This window comes from Triturus cristatus, chromosome 8 (assembly GCF_964204655.1).
Source record: "Triturus cristatus chromosome 8, aTriCri1.1, whole genome shotgun sequence".
Classification (NCBI taxonomy): domain Eukaryota; kingdom Metazoa; phylum Chordata; class Amphibia; order Caudata; family Salamandridae; genus Triturus; species Triturus cristatus.
This window is the reverse complement of record NC_140591.1, coordinates 890,173,765-890,195,699: the sequence shown is the minus strand read 5'-3', so window position 1 is coordinate 890,195,699 and position 21,935 is coordinate 890,173,765. Positions and strand designations below refer to the sequence as shown.

The 21,935-nt window shown below is 49.3% G+C and overlaps 1 protein-coding gene across 1 annotated transcript in view; it reads right to left on the bottom strand.

Annotated features, from left to right (window-relative positions):
- The window catches only part of POLA1 (DNA polymerase alpha 1, catalytic subunit), a 2,011,520-nt gene that overhangs the window by 1,509,402 nt on the left and 480,183 nt on the right, over positions 1-21,935 (bottom strand). The window contains exon 22 of the mRNA XM_085622423.1: positions 12,602-12,721. Within this exon, the coding sequence (XP_085478549.1) occupies positions 12,602-12,721 (120 nt within the window). The remainder of the gene's footprint in view (positions 1-12,601; positions 12,722-21,935) is intronic.

Below are 21,935 nucleotides of genomic sequence, written 5' to 3'. Positions count from 1 at the left end.
TATTGAGTGCACTGTGTATATCTCTAGCTAGGAGAAATCTGTTAGTGTCTTATAATAAATACACATTTATATAAATACACTGCATGGTTCTTTTTCATTTAATCTAGACCTAGAAGATTATGTTCTCGTAAAACCAGCTGCTTTACACTCCTTGTGAACTAAGCCTGAAGGCTGCTCTCCACAGTTACCACTTAAAGAGCTTTCTAAGGTTTTCCAAGACTACTAAAATCACCATAAGGGTTATCTGGATTGGTGCAAGGAGACCACTTACATAAATGTACACCATATACCAAGCCAGCTTCTCACAGGGTCGACAAATGCTTTTGTTCGCCTGAAGAAGGCATTCATGGATTCCCAACCTTCCCCTTTGGGGTTCCAGATCCCAGGTGCTTTCCCCTCTTCTCTGGATGCGGGGGATGCACATGATTCACCCAATACCTCATAAGGGATTTCGGCATACCCTGGCGTCCGTCTGGTGATCCTCTACTCGAGGGAAATACCAACGCAGAAGAAGACCCACAAGACCCAGGTCCAGATATGTTAAACCGATACAACCTCTTGCATCAGTGTTCTGCGGAATGGTTCCCAGCCCCGAAAGTGGCATCCTACATTGCTGTACAGCTGCGAAAGCCTTTGGACAAGGAAATCAGGAGCTGCCTCCAAGCGGAATGCCCCAGACCTGCTTTGGAGGGTAAAGCAGCCCTCACCCCTAAGATTGATACCAAGATGGCTATTTATTTTGGCGAATTTTGTGAGAGCCGAAAAAAGGGAAATATTGTGCTTTGCAAAGATAAGCTAGTAGATGTGGCAGGACCCCGGTTCAAAATCCTGGGCATGGCAGAGGATGCCAAAGCATCCAGTTCCTTGGTCTTCCCAATGCTCCGTCGAGCTGGGCTCGAAGGGCCAGAATATTTTTGGTTAACGCAAACTGTGCATTATCCACCACAGCGTGGTAGGTCTCTCTTGATTAAAAACTGACCCAAAGCTAGATGAACTCTCTACTTCGGAGGCGGGGCCTATAGCAGAGGGCAATCTCTTCGGTGATCCATTCATCGGATTAAGGTAAGTTTGCGAACACCTTCAATTCTCTGGATAAAACCCAGACTTCTCTCAAACAAATCTTTACGCCTCTTGTTTTTGCCGGTCATGGTAGGGGCACTCAACGGGCTGAGCTTTTATCCAAGCCACCTTTAAAAGGGACAACAGCATTGTCCATCCAAATTCAGCAAGCTCTACCCCACCAGGACCTATCCGCGTCAACTGGGTGCAAGAGGAAGGGGCAACAGTTTCTAAAATACCCCTAAAGGCGAGTGCTCTGAAGGGATCAAACTTGGGGGCAGGTTGGGGGAGAATTTCTTTCACAATTGGGAGACACTTATCACAAATGCGTGGATCCTTCAAACAATCAGAGGTTTCCAAATAGAGTTGTACAGTTCTCTGAACCAACCAGTGCGTCCCAGTCCCCTATCTTTCCCCACCGACCAGTTGACGCTTGTGGACTGCGAGATTGTCCAGCTTTCTTTCAATAACCCTACACCTCAACAGCTTCCTTAGCAACCTCTGGAGGAAAAAGATGAGGCCAGCGTCCCATCATCAACCTGAGGGAATTCAATTGGTGGTTGGTCTATCTCCACTTTAAGATGGAGGGTATCCATCTGCTGCAAGCTAAGGACTGGATGGAAGCTCAAAGATGCCTATTTTAAGATCCCCATCTTTCCTTCCCACATACCATTTCTGCGTTTTCAATCGAGGTCTCGTATCAGAGTTTACCTCCCTTCCTTTCGGACTGTCTTCCACTCCGTGGCATTTCACCAAGGCGATGAAACCTGTAGTCGAGCATTTGAGAGCTCAGGCATCAAGTTTGATCGTCTACCTCGACAATATCCTAATCTTAAATCAATGTCCAAGGCGTCGGATCATTGATCTGTTGGAATCTCTTGGCTTCGTGGTCAATGAGAAGTTATCCCTGATCCCCTGACACTAAATTTCTGGGGGTGGTGGATTCAGTCAAGGTCACCACGTCTTCCATCTCGCAAACTTTATAAAATAACACACAAACTTAGGAGGACTCTGGCAAGACCTAAGATTTCCCTCCGCCACTTAGCCAATGTAGTAGGCCTTCAATCATCATCAATACATGCCATCTTTATGGGCCCATTGAATTACCGGGCGCTGCAGCATTTAATGATTTTTCATTTGCAGTGGGGTCTCACTTCCAATCCATCCCCCTTTCAGAGGAACTACAATGGTGGATCTCCGTATATGGCGGATTGAATGGCCGATCAATCTTTGGCTCCCAATCTGATAGGGTGATAGAATCGGACGCCAGCAGTTCGGTTGAGAAGCACGCTGCGGGGAATTCTGCACAATTAGAAAGGAATATGCTACTTACCAGTAAGCATCTGTTCTTGGCATGTAGAGCTGCAGATCTACACACTTTTGCATAGATGGCCATCTGGTGTTGGGGCCGGATGTTTGCAGTTTGTTTTTCCTCTTGGAAAGTCTTTGGAAGTCACGAGGTCGGTGACTCCTCCCTTGGATCGTATTGCGCATGGACTTCGGCTCCATCCTCAGATTGTTTTTCACCAACAGGGAAAGATGGAGCGTAGGAATAACAGTGAAGAAACCCATGTGTGTTGTATCTAAATAAGATAGACTGGAACAGATACAGGTAGCCGGGGAGGCGGGTGGGCGTGTGTAGATCTGCAGCTCTACATGCCAAGAACAGATGCATACTGGTAAGTAGCATATTCCGTTCGAGGCATATGAGCTGCAGATTACACACTTTTGCATAGACTATATAGCAGTTCCCAACCTTAGCGGCGACCACCGGTATCTGTTGCAGTGGTTTGAAATAGTGTTTTTAGTACAGCCTGGCCCACACTAGCTTGTTGCTTGGTTTGCACATCTACACAGTAATGTTTAGTGAAAGTGTGCGGTGTTGACCACGTAGCTGCTTTGCAGATATCTAATGGGATGTTCCCTAGAAAATCCATTGAAGCCGCTATCTTTCGTGTAGAGTGGGCTTTAGGGGGAACAGATAGCGTTCGTTTTGCTTTGTGGTAGCAAATCTGGATGCATTTTACAATCCACCTAGCTATCCCTGATTTTGAGATGGGGTTTCCTTTGTGTGGTGGAGAGAAAGACAAATAGTTGTTTGGTCTTTCTGATAGGTTGTGTTCTTTGGATATAGTAAAGTAAGGCTCGTTTGACATCTAGCGTGTGTAGAGCCCTTTCTGCAACAGTTTGAGGTTGCGAGAAAAATACCGGTAATTCTACCGATTGGTTTAGATGAAAAGGGGAAATGACTTTAGGTAGGAATTTTGGGTTGGTACGGAGAACAACCTTGTTCTGGTGCATTTGGAGAAAAGGTTCTTGTATGGTAAGTGCTTGTATCTCACTGACCCTTCTAAGGGAAGTGATGGCTACAAGAAAAGCTGTTTTCCATGTGAGAAATTGCAGTTCGCATTTATGCAAAGGTTCGAAGGGCGGTCCCATTAGTCTTGTCAGAACTATATTTAAGTTCCACACAGGTGAGGGTGGTATTCTCTGGGGAATTATTCGTTTTAGGCCTTCCATGAAGGCTTTAATGGCAGGCACAGAAAAGTGATAGGTGTTGCCCGTTTTGTAGGTAAGCGGCAATTGCTGCGAGGTGTAGCCGAATGGATGTATGCGCTAGGTTACACCTTTGTAGATGGAGTAAGTAGCATATGATGTGTTGTATAGACACGTCTAGAGGATAGATTGTGTTATGGCAATAAACAACAAATTTTTTCCACTTGGCAGCGTAGCAGGCTCTAGTGGTAGGGCATCTAGCTTCTCTGATGACGTTCATACAGTCAGGGGGAAGGTTAAGGTATCCGAATTCTAGGATCTCGGAGCCAGATCGCAAGGTTGAGCTGAGCTGGGTCCGGGTGCCTGATCTCTCCATGGTTCTGGGGTAGGAGGCATGGTGAGAGGTGTAGCTTTTGGTGTGGTACTACCGAGAGTTCCAGCTGTGTGGTGTACCACAGTTGTCTGGCCCATGTTGGAGCTACTAGGAAAAGTGTGAGGGAATGCTGTTGTAGCTTTCGCACCACTAATGGAATTAGTGGGAGAGGTGGAACGGCGTACGCAAATTTGCCTGACCAGTTCATCCATATCGCATTGCCTTTGGACAATGGGTGTGGGTATCTGGCGGCGAAGCTTGGGCATTTTTTGTTTGTGGGTGGCGAAGAGGTCTATCTGCGGATGCCCCCACATTTGAAAGAACGGGTGAAGAACCTGCGAGTGAAGTTCCCACTCGTGGATCTGCTGCGTCTGTCTGCTGAGCAGATCTGCCATGGTGTTTTGGACTCCTGGTACATGCTGGCCAGGAGAAAGATTGTGTGGAATTGCCCATCTCCATATGCTCTGTGCTAGTTGAGAGAGCTGTGGAGAGTGTGTGCCGCCTTGTTTTTGAATGTAATACATGGCCGTCATGTTGTCTGTGCGAATGAGGACTGCCTTGCCTAAAATCTGTGTTTGAAAGGATTTTAGGGCTAGAAAGATTGCCAGTAACTCCAGATGGTTGATATGGAGTAACTTTTGTTGCGGCGTCCATGTGCCCTGCACTGTGAGGTGCAATAGATGAGCTCCCCAGCCGGAGAGCAATGCGTCTGTTAGTATTATTTGTGGAACCGGGTCCAGGAACGGTCGACCTCTGGAAAGATTTGTGGTGTTCCACCACTGCAGAGAGCAATGAGTGCGACCGTCTACCAACACCAGATCTGTCAGTTGCCCCTGGGCCTGGTTCCATTGGCGCGCTAAGCACTCTTGGAGTGGACGCATCTGGAGTCTTGCGTGAGGCACTATGAAAATGCAAGAGGCCATCATCCCTATCAGTTGCATAAACACTCTTGCCGGAAGGGAGTGTTGAGGTATGAATCTTTGACGCAAAGCCTGAATGCTTGCAATCCTGGCCGGATTGGGGTAGGCTATGGCTTTTGAGGGGTCTATGGTGGCACCGAGGTATTGCTTTATGTGGGATGGTGTTAGCTGGGACTTTTGGTGGTTCACCGTGAAGCCTAGCTGGTGAAGTAGTTGGATTGTAGTGGCGGTGTGGTGTACACATTGGTTGTAGGACGCGGCTTTTATGAGCCAGTCGTCCAGATATGGGAAGACGTGAATGTGCTGTCTTCTGAGGTGTGCCGCCACTACCACTAGGCACTTGGTGAATACCCTTGGTGCTGTTGTGACCCCGAATGGGAGCACCCTGAACTGGTAGTGTTGCCCGTCCACTACAAATCTGAGGTACTTTCTGTGAGCATGGTGTACCGGAATGTGAAAGTATGCGTCTTTCAAGTCCAGTGTGGTGAGGAAGTCGTTCTGGGAGAAGAGAGGAAGCACCTGCTGAAGCGTTACCATGTTAAAATGGTCTGAATGTATGTATGTGTTTAGGGGCCGGAGATCTAGAATAGGGCGTAGAGTCTCGTCCCTTTTTGGTATTAGAAAATATAGGGAGTAGACCCCTAAATTTTGCTGATTGGCGGGAACTTGTTCTATTGCCTGTTTTTGTAGGAGGGAGATTACCTCCTGTTTTAGTAATGTAGAATGTTCTTGTGACATTGGGCGTTGCCTGGGTGGAATGTTTGGGGGGTAGATGTCAATTCTAGGCAGTACCCTGAGCAAATAATTTGGGTCACCCATTTGTCTGAGGTGATGGTCTCCCAGACCTGAATGAAATTTTGTAGTCTGCCCCCGACCGGAGTGTGTGTGTGTGGGGGGGGGGGGGGGGGGGGGGGTCGTTATTGGGTAGGCGGTGTGGCAGAGCGGGCGGTATTTGTTTTGCCTCTGCCTTTATTGTTATTGCCCCTATAGCCGCCTCTTTGATAACCCCTTGTGAAGATGGACTGAGTAGGGAATTTGTAGGAAGTGCACGCGCTGAGGAGTAGCCTCTAGCCGTACTCCGAAAGGAAGAGCGGCGAAAGGAGCGCCTAGGAGGGTGTGACTGCAGGGCTCCCATAGATTTCGCCGTATCAGTGTCCTTCATTTTCTCGAGGGCCTCATCTACCTTAGGGCCGAATAGGTGTTCTTGGTCAAAGGGATGATTTAGGATGGAGGCCTGTACCTTAGGTTTGAAACCTGATATTCTCAGCCAAGCATGGCGACGGAGGAGGACGCTAGTGTTAATGGCCCTGGAGGCTGTGTCTGCTGCATCTAAGGCACAGCGTATGGAGGTGTTAGTTATAGTCTTACCCTCTTGAATTAATTTGTTGGCCCTATTTTTGTATCTTTCTGGGAGGTGGTGCATTATGGTTTCTAATTCATCATAATGCGCCCTATCGTATCTGGCCAATAGCGCTTGGGTGTTGGCGATACGCCATATATTGGCTGCCTGTGACGCAGTACACTTTCCTGACGCGTCCAGTAGCTTTGACTCTTTGTCAGGTGGTGGTGCTTCGCCTGACGCCTGGAGTTTGACCTCTTCCGTGCAGTGGAAACCACTAGGGAATCTAGTGGCGCTGGCCCTTTGATATAGGCAGGATCTGTGGGGGCAGCTTTGTACTTTTTTTCTATGCGTGGGTTAATGACCCTAGCCCTGACTGGGTCCTTAAAGACCTCTGGCGCATGTTTTATCACCCCCTTGAGCATAGGTAGTATGGAGGTAGACCTATGTGCGGTATCAAAGGTGTCGAGGAGGAAATCCTCTTCTACTGGGTCAGTGTGTAACTTTACCCCGTGATAATGTGCCGCCCTCTGAAGTAGGTGGTGGAAACCTAATGAGTCTTCCGGTGGAGATGGCCTGGAAGGGTAAAGGTCATCTTGTGGGACGTCTGGAATATCTGGATTATTGTAGTTGTCCCATGGGTCTGGGGATCCTGTAGGGGTGGGGTCTTGGGGCACATCCCCTGGATCGTAATATGGATCCCCCTGATCATCATCGTCTGGAGACGGGGTCTGAGAGCGTTGAGGTGGGGGTGGAGAAGGCAGAGGGGGCGGAGGTGGAGAAGGCGGAGGAGGTGGGGAAGGCATTCTGAAAGGGGAGGTAGCAGAGTCCTTCCTCTTTGGAGGTGGAGGCGGAGCCGGTTTGTCCAAATGTCTCTTTTTGGAAGAGAGTGCCAAATGTCCAGTTTTTGGATCCTTGGTAAGAGTTTTTAGCAAGGGATCCGGTGTAAACCGTTCCTGTGACAATGTTTGTTCCGTCGGCCCCAAAGTTTTCGGGGCCGATGACTTTTTAGGCTTGTCCGTGCCGTGCTTAGCACTGGGCTTGGGAACCTCCGTTTTCTTGGTCGGCGCCGAGGTGGGCTTCGGCGTGGAAGTGTCGGTGCCGAGGGCCTTATGAGGTTTGGTCGGTACCGACGATGGCGTCGGTACGGAAAGGCTGGGTTTGGAGACCGAGGACTTCGGTGAGGAGCTCGGTGTCGAGGTAGAGGCCGGTTTCTTTTTCGGTGCCGAAGTGGGTTTCTCGGCACCGCTGGAGGGCTGGCTCGAGCCCGAGCCGCCGGAAGGCTTATTTGGCTTCTTCACCGGGCCCGAAGGTGGGGTGTGTGAAGCAGTGTGTCTGGTCTTGCCTAGGCCCGGAGGCGAAGGCATGACCGAAGCCTTTTTGGGTGTGGGCACGGGTGTGGGAGGGGGTAGAGTACTCACGACCCTCTGCGCCGGGGTGATGTCCTCCACATCTGAGTCGTCTGCTTCGGAAGCACTGACGAGGTCCTCTTCGGTGTGCTGCTGTCCCGGATCTTAGACGTCGTCCCCGAAGATGTCGACTGGAACGGAGGTCGAGGAGTGTGCCATGTTTCGTCTGGCTCTTCGATCTCGAATAGTCTTTTTCGATCTGAAAGACTTACAGGCCGGACAGTCTCGAGCCTCGTGTTCAGGGGAGAGGCAGAGGTTGCACACCTCATGAAGATCGTTGTGGGGGAATTTGGACCCACATCGAGGGCACTTCTTGAAAGGAGTTCTTTCCATCAGCCGGGACCGGAGCTTGGGTAGGCTCGAAGGCCGCCGTCGACTAATGGAATCGAAGATGTGTCGAAGAGAAGGTGATTGAGGAGATCTGGATCTGAACAATACCGCAATAAGCGAGGATTCCGCTTCGATAGTCGAACTGGAAATGTTCGGAACTGGAGCGCGAAGATTACATCTGAGCCCGATGGCGGAAAAAAACAATCTGAGTATGGAGCCGAAGCCCATGCGCAATACGATCCAATGGAGGAGTTACCGACCTCGTGACTTCCAAAGACTTTCCAAGAGGAAAAACAAACTGCAAACATCCGGGCCCAACACCAGATGGCGATCTATGCAAAAGTGTGTAATCTGCAGCTCATATGCCTCGAGCATGGTATTCCGCAGAGCAGGTCCTTCATATAACTGCTTGAAACTAATGGCAGGCTCTTTTGCTGTGAAATGTTGGACCAAAGAGAGCCCACTGTTGTGCCCTCCTCAAGATGGACAACGTAGCAGTTCACTACCATCATCCATCTTGGTGGAATGAGATCTAAGACTCTGCAAACTTGCTTGCACCCTTCGGAAATAGTGTCTGACCAACCAAATATTCTTGGCAGCACATCTCTTGGGTGCCTCCAATCAGGTGGCAGATTAGCACTCCAGTTATTGGCAGGATGCCAGTCTCTGCAAACTTCACCCATGGGTGTTCCACAACCTTCGAATCCGGTGGGGCCCCTTTACGATCAAACACTTTGCCTCCCAACTGGATCATCAATTAGAGAGATATTGCAACAGGCGACCAGATCCCACCGCAGTAGAGACCGATGCATTACTCCAGGATTGGAGCGAGGAGAGGGGGTATGCCTTTCCTCTGTTCATAATTAGAAGACTGTCCACACGGGTTCAGCAACAGCGGGCAGACCTAGTGCTAATTACCCCGATTTGGAGATCTCAAGTCTGGTTTCCATTTCTGATGGAACGGTCTTAGGATTTTCCAATCCCACTACCCCTACTTCAGGATCTTCTCCGGGATCCCCAAGGGAATCCACATCATTTGGTACTTTTGGGTTCTCTCAGTCGCATTGCAGATTACAAGGAGCGTTGGAAAGTCCCAGGGATTTCTACAGAAGCTGCTGGATTACTCGCCAGGGATTGGGCAGAAAGCACAATTAAAGGTTACTGCTCTGCCTGGTCACAGTGGAGGGTTGGAGTCAATGGCAATTGGATCCCATGGGGACAACCGTTGATTGCATTTTGAATTTCCTGGCAGCCTTGGCTTCAGAGGGTCTGGCTTATAGATCGATTAACACCTTTAGACCGGTAATTTTGGCTGGCCATATGCTATTTGATTGGAACCTTGTCAGAACATCCTCTAGTTTGTAAACTTCTCTGGGGAATTAAGATAATCTGTACCTTCGAAACCCTGAAATTACACTTTGCCTTTTTTCCTAAGGACTTATGGGAAATGTAGTTTTAATGTTGATACATTCTTTCAATGGCTGCTGGTCAACAAAGTGGGGAAAGTTGAAGCCTAATCCTTGCCTTTGAGTACCTATTAGAATTTAAACTTTGTTACAATAGTGAAGACATTTTTCAGTCCGACTGCAGTCAGCTGTCAAGTAGAGGAACGGCAAAGAGTCACACCAAATACCTCGGGCTCAACAAAAGGGGTTTAAGAAGTGCAATTTGTCATGATGAAAAAGGTACACATTCTTTTCAAAATTTGTTGTAGTGACTATCAAAATGGATGCAGAATTAACAAATATTTGTACACATGACATGGTTAAAAAAAAAAATCCAAAGATAGAAATCTTGTGCTGCAAATGCTCTCAACACTTCAGTATTCCTGAAAATGAAATACCTACAGACATTTTTAAGTAATGGTATGTAAGAAAGTAGGATCTGCTTCTTATGGCTACCCACACTTTTTGCTAAATGTGATACTGTTTTTGATTAGTCTGACTGGGATCCTGCTAATAAGGACCCCAGTCTATCTGCTTTCTCCCTAAACCGTTATGTCATGTACTTCGGTACACTCCAGATTGGATACTGGGGTACCTTTGTTAGTCCCTAGTATATGGTACCCATGCACCCAGGGAATAGGTACCTCAGAGGCCTCTCATCGACTGAAGCATGTATTATGCTACCCATGAGAGGCCATGCAAAATGGAACCTACACGCCTGCCATTGCAGCCTGTGTAAGTTGGTGCATGCACCACTTAAGATATAGATTTACTATATCTAAGGGTCACTACACTTAAAACCTGTCGGTCACCCCTATAGCAGGCCTTGACCATCCTGAAGGCAGGGTGTCTGGTTCAAAGTGAGAGGGTCCATTCTCCCTAGTTGTTAGTGCAGCAGCCATTTACGACATATAGAGTGGCATTATGCGACCGCGTGATGTCCAACTCTAGAACGGCTGAAAGTAACCCTATCATGTTTGATGTCAAACATTGTGGAATCATACTCGAGCTTTGTTGGATCCCTGGTACCAGCCTTCTAGTCCCAGGAAGCACAAAATGGTTGCTGCCGACCAGACACACATTTCTACCATCCTGCTGCTGAGCCAAGCTCGAGCAGAGGAAGGTAGAATAGGCATCCTGTCACAGGGAGGTGTGACCACCTTCCAGACAGGATTTAGTGTATTATGGCTGGGTGAGTGCGCTTGCCAGCAACCGAAAGTCTGCACAGGGACACCGAATGTGTCCCTCATGCATAGTCCAGTTCAAATCAGTTCTGTGAGCCGTTGGCTCCTGCTCTGGCGAAAAACTGGACAAAAGACATGGGAGTAACCAACCTGCCCACTGTCTAGACCCTCACCTGGGAGGGTCCCCATATCTGTCCAACCCTCTCCCGTGGGTACAAAAGGGCTTACCTGGCTGTAGGACCCTAGATTCAATGTGGACAAGATTCTGAATCAAACCACAGAGCTTCGACTGTCTGGACACTCTGGACTTCGTTTGGGCCCAACTTCATCTAACACTCAGTCTGAAGCATCATCTGTGCCAATGTGCCATACAGGCTCTGTGTAGGGCCAGTGGAGCATCAAGGACAACCGAAGATATCTTCCTTGGAGTGAAGGAGTCACTCCCCTTCATCCGCAGGCACCACATCATGACTGACCAGTCTGCAGCTCCTGAGCTCCTACAGACTCAGAAGGCTCCAGCAACACAGGAGGTGGGTTTCTACGTCCCTCCAGGTCCGAGCTGCCCTCTTACCAAGTTTGAGGCCAGAATCCCTCGTGTGGGCTGCAATACCCATACCCCTCTGCACCGCGTTCATTTGCAAATGCATATGCTTGTTGGCGTTTCCCCGAGCAAGTGCATTGGGCTTCGAGTAGCCCCAACCTCTGGCACCATTTCTTACCAAGAACTCCGGCTTCCTCATACCGAGTGCTCCGTGGGCTGCTGTTTGGTGAAATCGCTCGAGGTCCTCTCGCGACTCCAGTGCCTCCGGCCAGTGGGTCCATTTGAGGGTCATCTTTGCTTTTCTTGGGCTCCCCTGGTTGCTCCAGGCTTGGCCTGACTCCCCTGTGTTTGGTGAGTCTCCTGGACCTTGCTGGTCTGACCCGTAACCTTCTTTGACCTTCTGCGTGGGTTGCCTTTGCCAAGGCTTGTTGGTGCTCCTGCCAGACACCGACCTCCTCAGCACTCGACATCCTTCATGGGACAGGTTGTATCCGGCTCCTGGTCGTCCTTGTCCCCTGGTCCCCATAGCTGCAAAGTCAAGAACTCCATCAACACACCTGAAGCACCAGACATCGGTGGGCATTGGTCTACCGAGCCCCTGGTGTGACCCAGACTGTCCCCTCTGCTTTCAGGTACTCTTCGACAGGAATCCACGTTTGGATTCCAGCAGACACTTTCCTTCCTTCCAGCAGTGGCTCTTCTTCGAAGTCCCCCATTGAAATCGACTGCAGTTTCCGACGCCACTTCAGACCTATGCACCCGGCTCCCCTGGGATAGGTAACTCTGGTACGACGGTATCCACGGGTGTGGAGGTTCTCCAACCTCCTAACTTCCACCGGGTTTCTTCGAAGTCCACTGTGAAGGGTCTTTAACCTTTAAAACATTAACCGCGACTTGCCCATAGAATTGGACGGAGCACGCGGTCATGTTCCCACACTGCACTCGTTCTCCGTGGGGTCCCTACTTACTCACCTTGGGTGGTTCCTTGAGGTCCCAGCGATTCTACATCCTTTAGACACTGTCTTGACTCGACTCATGCTTTCATAGGTTATCTTTAACCTCTTAAATCACCATAAGAGTTGTTTGGACTGGTGCAAGGTGCCCACTTTAAGTAGTGGACAGCATATACCAGGCCCACTTCTCACATGGTAGCTCCCTATTCCCTCCACACTACTTCCTTGAACCATAACGTTAATTTTTACATGCAAATTTTAACAGGGTTGCTAGAATTCAGCAGAAATGCTCAGATGTGAAATTCACTGATATTTCCCTGGACACCTGCAAAGAAAGTTAGAAACATTCAGGAAAATATTCAGAGATCCTTTGAATTTGAAATTCTGCAGAAATGATTCAGACCATTCTACATACATTTAAAGACATGATTCCAAAACATGTTTGTATCCTGGGAAAATGCATACAGTAGATATTATATCCATCTTCTATAATGGCCTTGCTAATAAAGAACAGCATCAAAATGTAAACCAGTGTATACATTTAAAACCCACCATATTCTGAAGGGGCTTCTTAAAACTAGGTTTATCAGGTACAATGAAGTTGTTCTCATGAAATGCGTGAAGAAGCAAGTACTCATTCCGTTCTGAACGTCCACCCATCAGTGTCCTTGACTGCCAAGCAAAAAGAAATAGATCAGTAGGGCAAGGTGATGTTCTATAGAAACTGCCACTCCTATCACCAAACCAGATCCCCATTGGGTTTAACAAAGTCAATAACTCGTATAATGAATATCAGATGCTTTAAAAATGTTTATATCAGGGTGTTCTTCTATGCTAAGGCGCTTATCTACAGCGTCCTTTACTATTCAAAAATGAGATTCCTGACCTGGAACAGCCCAGCAACTGAAAGTAAAGCCTAACATTGTGTGATGCCAGGGAGCTATAGATGCCTATCCATCTTGAGCATCTTATTTTACCTCTCTCACCCACATATATTCAGCGGATGCCTTCTGAGCTGTTGATGAAAACTTAAAACATTCAGAACAAGGGATAGAAGGTAAGCTGTGGTAATATGCTGGGCCCAATTAAGTTTACTCGGTCATCAAGTTCAATCACATTTCCCTAGGAACAAATTACCAGGAACAAGTGTGTGTGAGGTAGGGACAGAAAGACATCACCAGGTTTCAACAAATGGGACGGCATAAACAATTTGGCCTAAAAGAGGATTACTCACAACTGGCATTCCATATATAATGCTTACGCATTCATTGTTTATGAATACTACTCCTGAGAATCACAGATAACGGATTAACTCTACTATAAAAATGATAAACCTGGCCCAGCATCCTCTCAAAGATCAGTACTCTTTTGAAGAGGTTATCTGTAGGTGATAGAAGACAAAATCCAGCAAGCAATCGAAAATTAAGAAGCATGGTTTGGTGAAGTATTTCCAAACATGACTAACTGTAGAGAAGGATTATCATGAACTTTCTGTGTTCAATCTCAAAGTTTCTCAAGAACCCAGATTAGGAAGGCTATCTGGAGTGAGATCTAAAAGAAAAGATACCTCCTGGTCTAAAACAACCTTGTGATTGCAGGGAGATGCCAATAAAACAAAAAAGTGCATGCTTTAAAGCAAAAACAAACACTGCTGGACAAGTTACTTACCTTCGGTAACACCTTTTCTGGTAGAGACAGACTAGTCGCAGATGCCTTACCTTAGAATATCCCAGGCATCAGGCTGGATCCAGAAGACTTTTGCTCAAGCAATATCTTTGCATGCCAGTAGGAGGCGTTGGTCAGCTTTTCGTGAAGTCGTCATCCGCGCTGGAAGGGACGTCCACATCACCAATATAGGCGCCACCTCGGCGCACTGACATCAGTTACTTTTCACGACTTTCCAATCCAGGAGCGCGGAGCCATGAAGTGCACAGACAGTGGTGTTTAGCACAACTAAGGCCCTGAAAGGGATCAGCCCTGACCCTAAAAACCTGTCCGCAGCTCAGGGAGGATGCGTGGGTCGGTAAGGAATCTGCAGCTAGAAGACATCTCTACCAGGTAAGGCATTACCGAAGGTTAGCAACTTGTACATCTGATAGAGACATCTATCTACAGATTCCTTACACTAGAATAGAGACCAGATTAGTCCAGGACGTCCTGCAGGACAGAGGGGCCAAAAAGGCCATCCCTGCGGACTTGACTTTCAAGGCAGAAATGCTAAGTGAACTTGTTCATGGATGACTATGATGCTGCCTGACAAACGTCAAGGACTGGAACACCACATTGCAATGCTGTGGTCACAGCCATGGCTCTGGTGGAATGAGCTCTTAAGCCTTCAGCAGGGTGTTTCTTGGCCAGAGGGTAGCAGATTTTGATGCAGTGGACAACCAATCACGAGATAGTCCTCTTCTGCACAGCACAACCTTTCTTTGATTCTACATACCCCATGAAGAGTTGGTCGTCCACCTGGAAGTCTTTAGTGCTGTCGAGGTAGAACGAAAACACACTTTTTTGGCCCAGATGGTGAAGTGGTTCCTCCTCTTTAGAGGGGTGAAGAGGAGCACAGGAAGTGGAAAAGGTGACCAATTGCCCCACATGGAATGGTGTAAATACTGTCGGTAATAAAGAGGCCCTAGTGCGAAGCACCAACTTATCAGGGAAGACGGGCAGGTAAGGAGGCTTGGATGACAGAGCCTGCAATTTACTCACCCTCCTGGCAGAAGTTATTGCCACTAAAAAGGCAGTTTTGATAGAAAGCAGTCAGATGAGGCAATTGAGCAGAGGTTTGAGCGGAGCGCACATCAGGGAGGTGAGAACAAAATTAAGGTCCCACTGAGGCATGATGAAAGGGGCAGGTGGGAACATAGGTACAATCCCCTTAAGAAATATGTGTATAATAGGGGATTTATACAAAGAGGTTTGGTCTGGCAGTTTCACGATGGCAGACAAGGCCGAAATGTACCCCTTAAAAGAGCCCAAAGCAGAGCGCTGCTGGGCAAGGTTCAAAATAAAGAGAAGGACTTGAGGGAGGGAAGCAGAAAGTGGATCAATAGACCTTTATGTACAATATTTGACACATTTCTGCCACCGGCAGGCGTACACGACCTTGGTAGAGGGACTCCTGGCTGCCAGCATCACAATATAGACATCGGGAGGAAGGTCGTATGCGGTCAACTGCTGCTCAATCTCAACACAAGGTGGCATAGCGTTGACAGGTTTGGGTGAACAGCCCTCCCCTGCTGCTGCGTACACAAGATCCTCCCAAAGGAGCAGCCTGATCAGAGGATCAATACTCAGTAGGAGAAGCTCGGGATACCAGACTTTCTGTGCCCAGTCCAGAGCCAAAAGAATTACTTAGACTTGGTCGCTCCAGATCTTCTTGAGCACGATGGACAGGAGCGGTATTGCCGGAAAGGCGTACAGGAGGCCTGAGCTCCACTCGAGGTGAAAAATGTCACCAAGCGAGTGCCGCCTTGGAAACTCGCGCAAAACTGCTAACATTGCACGTTCGTGGTGGAGGCTAGCATCTAACCAAGGCGCTCCCCACTTCTGAAAGTGACCATGTGCCACTTCCGGGTGGAGATGCCATTCATGATCTGCTAGACATCAACACCTTGGTGTTTAGGGAACCTGCCAGGTGTTGAACTAACAGATGCCCTGCTGTTCCAACCATGTTCAGAGACACATGGCCTCTTCACAATGGGTCCAGGACCCCGTCCTGTTTGTTGCAGTACCACATGGCGGTGGTGTTGTCCTGTAAACAGCTTTTCCTTGATGAAAGGGAGAAAAGCTTTCAATGACAAGCAAATCGCTCGAACTCCAGCAAGTTGATATGAAGTCCAGATTCTGCTGAAGACCAGAGTCCTCTGATCTTCATCTCTCCCAAATGGCAGCCCCATCCCAGGATTGGCTCATCTGTCACTAGCAGGATACAGTACCAGCAGCCTCAGAGCAAGTCTCACTGAAATCCAGGATAGATGGTGAAACATCGGCATCATAGCCTGAATATCATGGACTCACTGCTAAGCAGGATAAGCCCAAAACTACACTGTATCCAGAATAGCTGATGAAAGGGAGCATCTGAGGGGGGAGTCAGGTGTGACTTCAGCACGTTGATAATGAACCCCTGCGAAAGCAAGAGTCGCCGTAGTGTGGAGGTGGGGAAGGAGACTAGGGCGAGCTCGCCTTCAGCAGCCAGTCGAAAACTGGCACCCCTGATCTGCGCATATGAGCTGCAATTACCGCCATCACCTTGGTGAACACCTGAGGGGCGCTGGTAAGGCCAAAGGGGAGCACTGTGAACTGAAAGTGCCTTTGGCCTACTGTGAACCATAGGTAGCACAGATGGGCAGGCAGGACAGGAATGTGAAAATAGGCATCCTGCAAGTCCAACACTATCATCGAGTTTCCGGGGTCTAGGGCAGACAAGACCTGAGCCAGAGCCAGCAGCTTGAACTTTTCCTTTTTGAGAAAGTAGTTGAGGGCTCGCAGATCTAGAATAGGATGAAGGCCCTTGTCCTTTTTCAGGACCAGAATGTAGCAGGAATAGCAAATGCAGCCTACTTCTGGCACCGAACCCTCTTTATGACTCCCTTGGCCAAGCAAGTTCTGAATTCCTCTTAAAGCAAGTTCGGGTGGTCCTCTGTCAGCCGGTCGTAAGTCGGAGGCATGGAATGAGGGGTTGTCTCAAAGGGAAGGGAGTAGACCCTTCAGACTATCTGAAGAACCCACTCGCCCAATGTGATGTTTTTTCAGCGGTAGAGGTGATGGGCTGATCCTGCCACCAACCATCCATCCATGTTCTTGAAGGGCCGGACCAGGAAGGTTTAGAGGCAGCAGGGGGCAGAGTTGACTGACTAGACCTCCAGCTGCCTGACCCACAGGGTCGACAGGAGCCACGCCCACTGCTGTGAAGAGGTTGCTGAACTTGCACGCTTGGCTGAAAAAATGCTGGAAAAGCCCTCCGTGGCCACAAAATGGGCAAAAAACAGACAGGGATGGGTGGTCACTGAAAATCCAAAGGACATGGCTGTCGCCCACAAGTCCTTAAAGCGCTCCAGGGCCATGTCTGCCTGGTCCCTGAAGAGACAGGTGCCATCAAACAAAATGTTCATAAGGGAAGACTGGAAATCCCTAGAAAAGCCAGATGTTCTCAGCCATACGTGGCGTCGAACAGTTACCGTCTATGACATTGCTCTGCCAAACAAATCGGTGGTGTCAAACCAACAACCAGTGATGAACCTTGCTGCATCCCTCCAGTCGGATACCACTTGGGAGAGAAAAGCCCGGGCCTCCTCCAGGACCATAGGCAGCACTTGGGCAACAGTTTCCCACAAGGAGTGGGTGTACTGGCCCACTTGACATGCAGTGTTCACTGACTGCAATGCAAGGCTGGCAGAAGAAAAATCTTCTTGCCCCAAACCATGCAGCTTCTTGGATTCCCTACCCGGAGGTGCGAAAGGGAACGCGCTTTGTGAGTTAGAGGTCTGAATCACCAAGCTCTCAGGGGTAGGGTGGTCAGCAAGGAAGTTTGGGTTGCCTGGAGCAGGGCGATGGTGGTGGGCAACTGTCCTATTCACAAGAATCCCCGAGATGGGTTTGAACCAGGTTCCCAGAAGGATATCAGTCAAGGCCTCTTTGAAAAGCAGGAGGAGTTCCAAGGGAGAGACACCCAGCTGCAGTACCTATGTCAAGATGTTAAGTCTTTACCTCCACCGAAGGGAGCTGAAGGTCCAGGACCTCTGCTGCCCTTTTCACCAACATAGCATATGAAGCTCCCTCCTCAGTAGCCACGGTAGGGGGAGGAAGCAGGCAGGAATCTAGGGTAGTATCCAGTCCACTCGCCTCTCCCAATTGCTCAGGCTGGTCTTGCAAAGGGTCCAGCGCCTCCTCTCTATCTTCCTCCATTCCTAGCCCCTCAAACTAAGGCTGAGGAATGGACCTAGGACCCCAGGGTGCCATCGGCACCATAACAGGAGTCGACAGGCGCCAATCCAGCTCCAGGTCGCCAGGTATTAGAATGGGGCTGGTGCTGCCAGGGGGCGCTGCCTGGAGTCTCAGCGTGAGGGCCAGGAAAGGTCACAGAGACAACCAGCACCTTTCCGCATCCGCCACTGGATCCACTGGGGACATCGGTGCTGGACCGAAAGCGCGAAACCCGGTGGAGCATCCTCTGAGCCTAAGGGCCGAATACGCACCGAGAGGGTCATGTCGCTCAAATGTGAGGCACATGGTGTCCTAGAATTTATAAGCTGGGCGGGGGTCACTCTGGCTCCTGAAAAGGCAGGGAAATGCGTCGCGTCACGTCGGCCAACAGACAGGGAGAAGTCGAAGCAAATTGACTTTTTGTGCTTCTTGTGCCTCTTACCTGACCGACCCAACAACTTTGAGTGGGAGGACGAGGACTTAGGAATCCCGGAGCAGTGCCAAAACCCTCCTCTCGACCGGGAACAAGAAGTCCAGGACGAACCGCGTGGAGTAGAACACCGAGTCACAAGCAGCTTTAGGGATTGCTCCCTCAAAGCCTTTGGAGCCATGGCCTGGCAAAGCATGACTGAGTCATGCTCCTGCTCCAGGCTCCAGAGACAAATTAAGTGTGGATTCGTAACCAACATGGCGCAAGGGCAGGCACTACACTGTTTGAATCCAGAAGTCTTATTGAACATTGAGGGATAAGCCTACACACCGAAGATCGTTGACAAAACAATGGAGGAAGCCTATCAAAAAGTGACAGAGGGTAGATCTCTTTACAGATCTACGCTAGCGTACGCAAAAAGAAAAGAACGGACGTCAGAGTGCTAAAGTGGTACCTGTATAGGTGATGCAAACGTCACTTCTGGCACAGATGACAAACAGCACACGGAGCCGACCGACACCACTACCAGCATGCAAGCGTAATGCCTGAGCAAAAGTTTTCTGGAATCAGCCTGACCCCTGAGATCTTCTAAAGTAAGGAATCTGTGGTTAGAGGTCTATCAGATAATCTGTACAATGGCAAAGGTAATGCTATTAGTCAATAATGGGTACTTATGGCTGGTTGTAATATAAAAAAAAAAATCTATATTGAGCAAATTAAAATGCCTTAAAAGCACAAGTTACTTACCTTCGGTAACAATATATTTGTAAGAAACAGTTCGATTCCTTACCTTAGAATTACCCCCAGTCGTCAGAATGGAGCCGGAAAGTTTTTTCGTCAGCAGTACCTCTGCGCGTCGGAAGGTGGCATCGGTCAGCTTCGCATCGGTCGTCGTGGTCGCCGGGATAATGTCGCAGCAGCTAGTTAGGCGCCGCCCTTGCGCGCAGACTTCAGTTCTGTACACGACTTTCCTCACCAGAAACGCAGTGCGATGCAATACCCTGACCATTGGTGCACAAAATGAGGGCCCTGAAAGGATGTCCTTAACCCTAGAAATAAATTCACTGAACAGGGAGGATGGGTAGGGCGGTAAGGAATCTATAACTAACTAATGTTTTACAGATCTATTGTTTCTGAAGGTAAGTAACTTGCGCATCTGAAAGAAACACGTTAGTTATAGAGTCCTTACCTTAGACTAGATACCCCAGCAATACCAACCCCGGTGGTGGGTCTGCAAACCAAGATCTCACCAGAAAGAACTAGTGAACAAAATGGCCAAAGAAGCAGTCTCTCCAGAGTTGGCTGTCCAGGAAGTAGTGTTTGGTGAACGTGTGCAGCGATGCCCATGTGGCCGTCTGTCAGATGTCATGCAGAGGAACTCCTCTTCCCAAGGCAGTAGTGGCTGCCGTCGCCCTGGTGGAATGGGCACATAGCCCAACTGGAGGCTCCTTTTTAGCCAGAGTGTAACAAGCCTTAATACACAACACTCCCCATAGAGAAATGGTGCAGTTGTGTGCGGCCCGATCCTTCTTTGCGCCCACGTAGCCAACACAAAGTTAATCATCCACCAGGAACTGTTTTGTGCGATCCAGATAGGAGCGCACACGTTTTGGGTCTAGATAGTGGAGCCTCTCTTCCTCCTTCGAAGGAAGCGGAAAGAAAGTGGGCAAAGTAATGGTCTGCCCGATGTAGAAGGCAGTGAACACCTGAGGAAGAAAGGATGGACGTTTCCGGAGAACCACCTTGTCCAGGTGAACAGTCAGGAAAGGAGGTTTTGAAGAAAGGGCCTGGAGCTCACTCACCCTTCTAGTAGAAGTGATGGCTACCAGGAAAAAAGTCGTAAGAGTCAAGTGACGTAAGGGACAGTTATGAAGCGGCTCAAAGAGAGCACACATTAAATAGGTAAGAATAAGGTTCAAGTACCACTGAGGCATTACGAAGGGGATTGGAGGAAAGAGGTGTTAAGCCTTTTAAGAAACGGTTAACTACCCGAGACTTGAAAAGAGAAGGCTGATCTGGCAGCCGAAGGAAGGCAGAGATGGCTAAAAGATAGCCCTTGATAGTGCCCAGAGCAAAGCCCTGCTGGGCTAAAGAGAAGGAACAAGAGAACCCCAGAAAGATGGGCAGAAAGGGGATCCACAGCCTTTCCTGTGCACCATGCCACAAATTTGTTCCACCTGCAGGTGTATACCGTCTTAGTGGAGGGACGCCTGGCTGCCAAGATCACGTCACAGACTTCGGGAGGCAGGTCGAAAGACGTCAACTGCCGCCGCTCAATCTCCACGTAAAGAGGTGGAAACTGGACAGTTTCGGGTGGAGGACCGTCCCCTGCTGCTGCGACAGAAGATCCTCCTGAAGAGGCAGTCTGATCGGAGGATCGATGGCCATGTTGAGCAGCTCAGGATACCAGACTCTTCGTGCCCAATCCGGAGCCACAAGAATGACTAGGACCAAGTCGCGCCTGATTTTCAGCACTCTGAGCAGAAGAGGTATAGGCGGAAAGGCGTACAACAGACCGCAACTCCACTCGTGATGAAAAGCGCCACCTTGGGAATTCCAATGCGCTAATTGCTGACATTGCGCGTTCTCTTCGGTGGTGAATAGATCTAACAAAGGCTCTCACCACTCTCGAAAGAGACATTGCACCACCTCCGAGTGAAGACGCAATTCGTGATCCATCATGCACCTGCGGCTGAGTTCGTCCGCTCTGGTGTTCAGAGAACCTGCCAGGTGTTGAACCACCAGAGAAATGCCCTGATGTTCCAGCCATGTCCAGAGGCGGAGGGCCTCTTGACATAAGGTCCACGACACCAACCCCCCCCCCCCATCCGGTTTGTTCCAGTACCACATGGCGGTGGTGTTGCCCGTGAACACCTGCACTACTCTTCCCCGGTAAGAGGGAAGGAATGTTTTCAGAGCAAGACGAATTGCCCGGACTCTGCCGGAGACCAGAGGCCTCTGATCTCCGCCTCTCCTATGTGGCCGCTCCATCCCAGAAGGAATGCGTCCGTCACCACAGTGTGGTCTGGTTGGGAGAGGGATCTGCCATTGACCCAATCATGGTTCATGAGCCACCACTGCAGTTGTCGTGCAGTGCGCTCCAGGATCTGGACGCAATCGGACAGATTCCACTGATGCTGCGCCCACTGGAACTTCAGGTTCCACTGCAGAGCCCGCATATGCCACCTGGCATGATCGACCAGCAGGATGCAGGAAGCCATGAGGCCCAGAAGCTTCAGGGTCATTCTAACCGAAACCCGGGATAGAGGCTGAAAGATCAGAATCATAGCCCGAATATCCTGGACTCGCTGTTCGGGAGGATAGACCTGAAACCGCGTTGTGTCCAGAACCGCTTCGATGAAGAGGAGCTTCTGAGAGGGAATCGGGTGAGACTTCGGCACATTGATGGAGAATCCCAGCGAATGCAGGAGGTCAGCCATAGTCTGGAGGTGGGAGACTACTGCCTGGGGCGAACCTGCCTTCAACAGCCAGTCGGGGAGATAGGGGAAGACAACCCCCTGATCTGCGCAG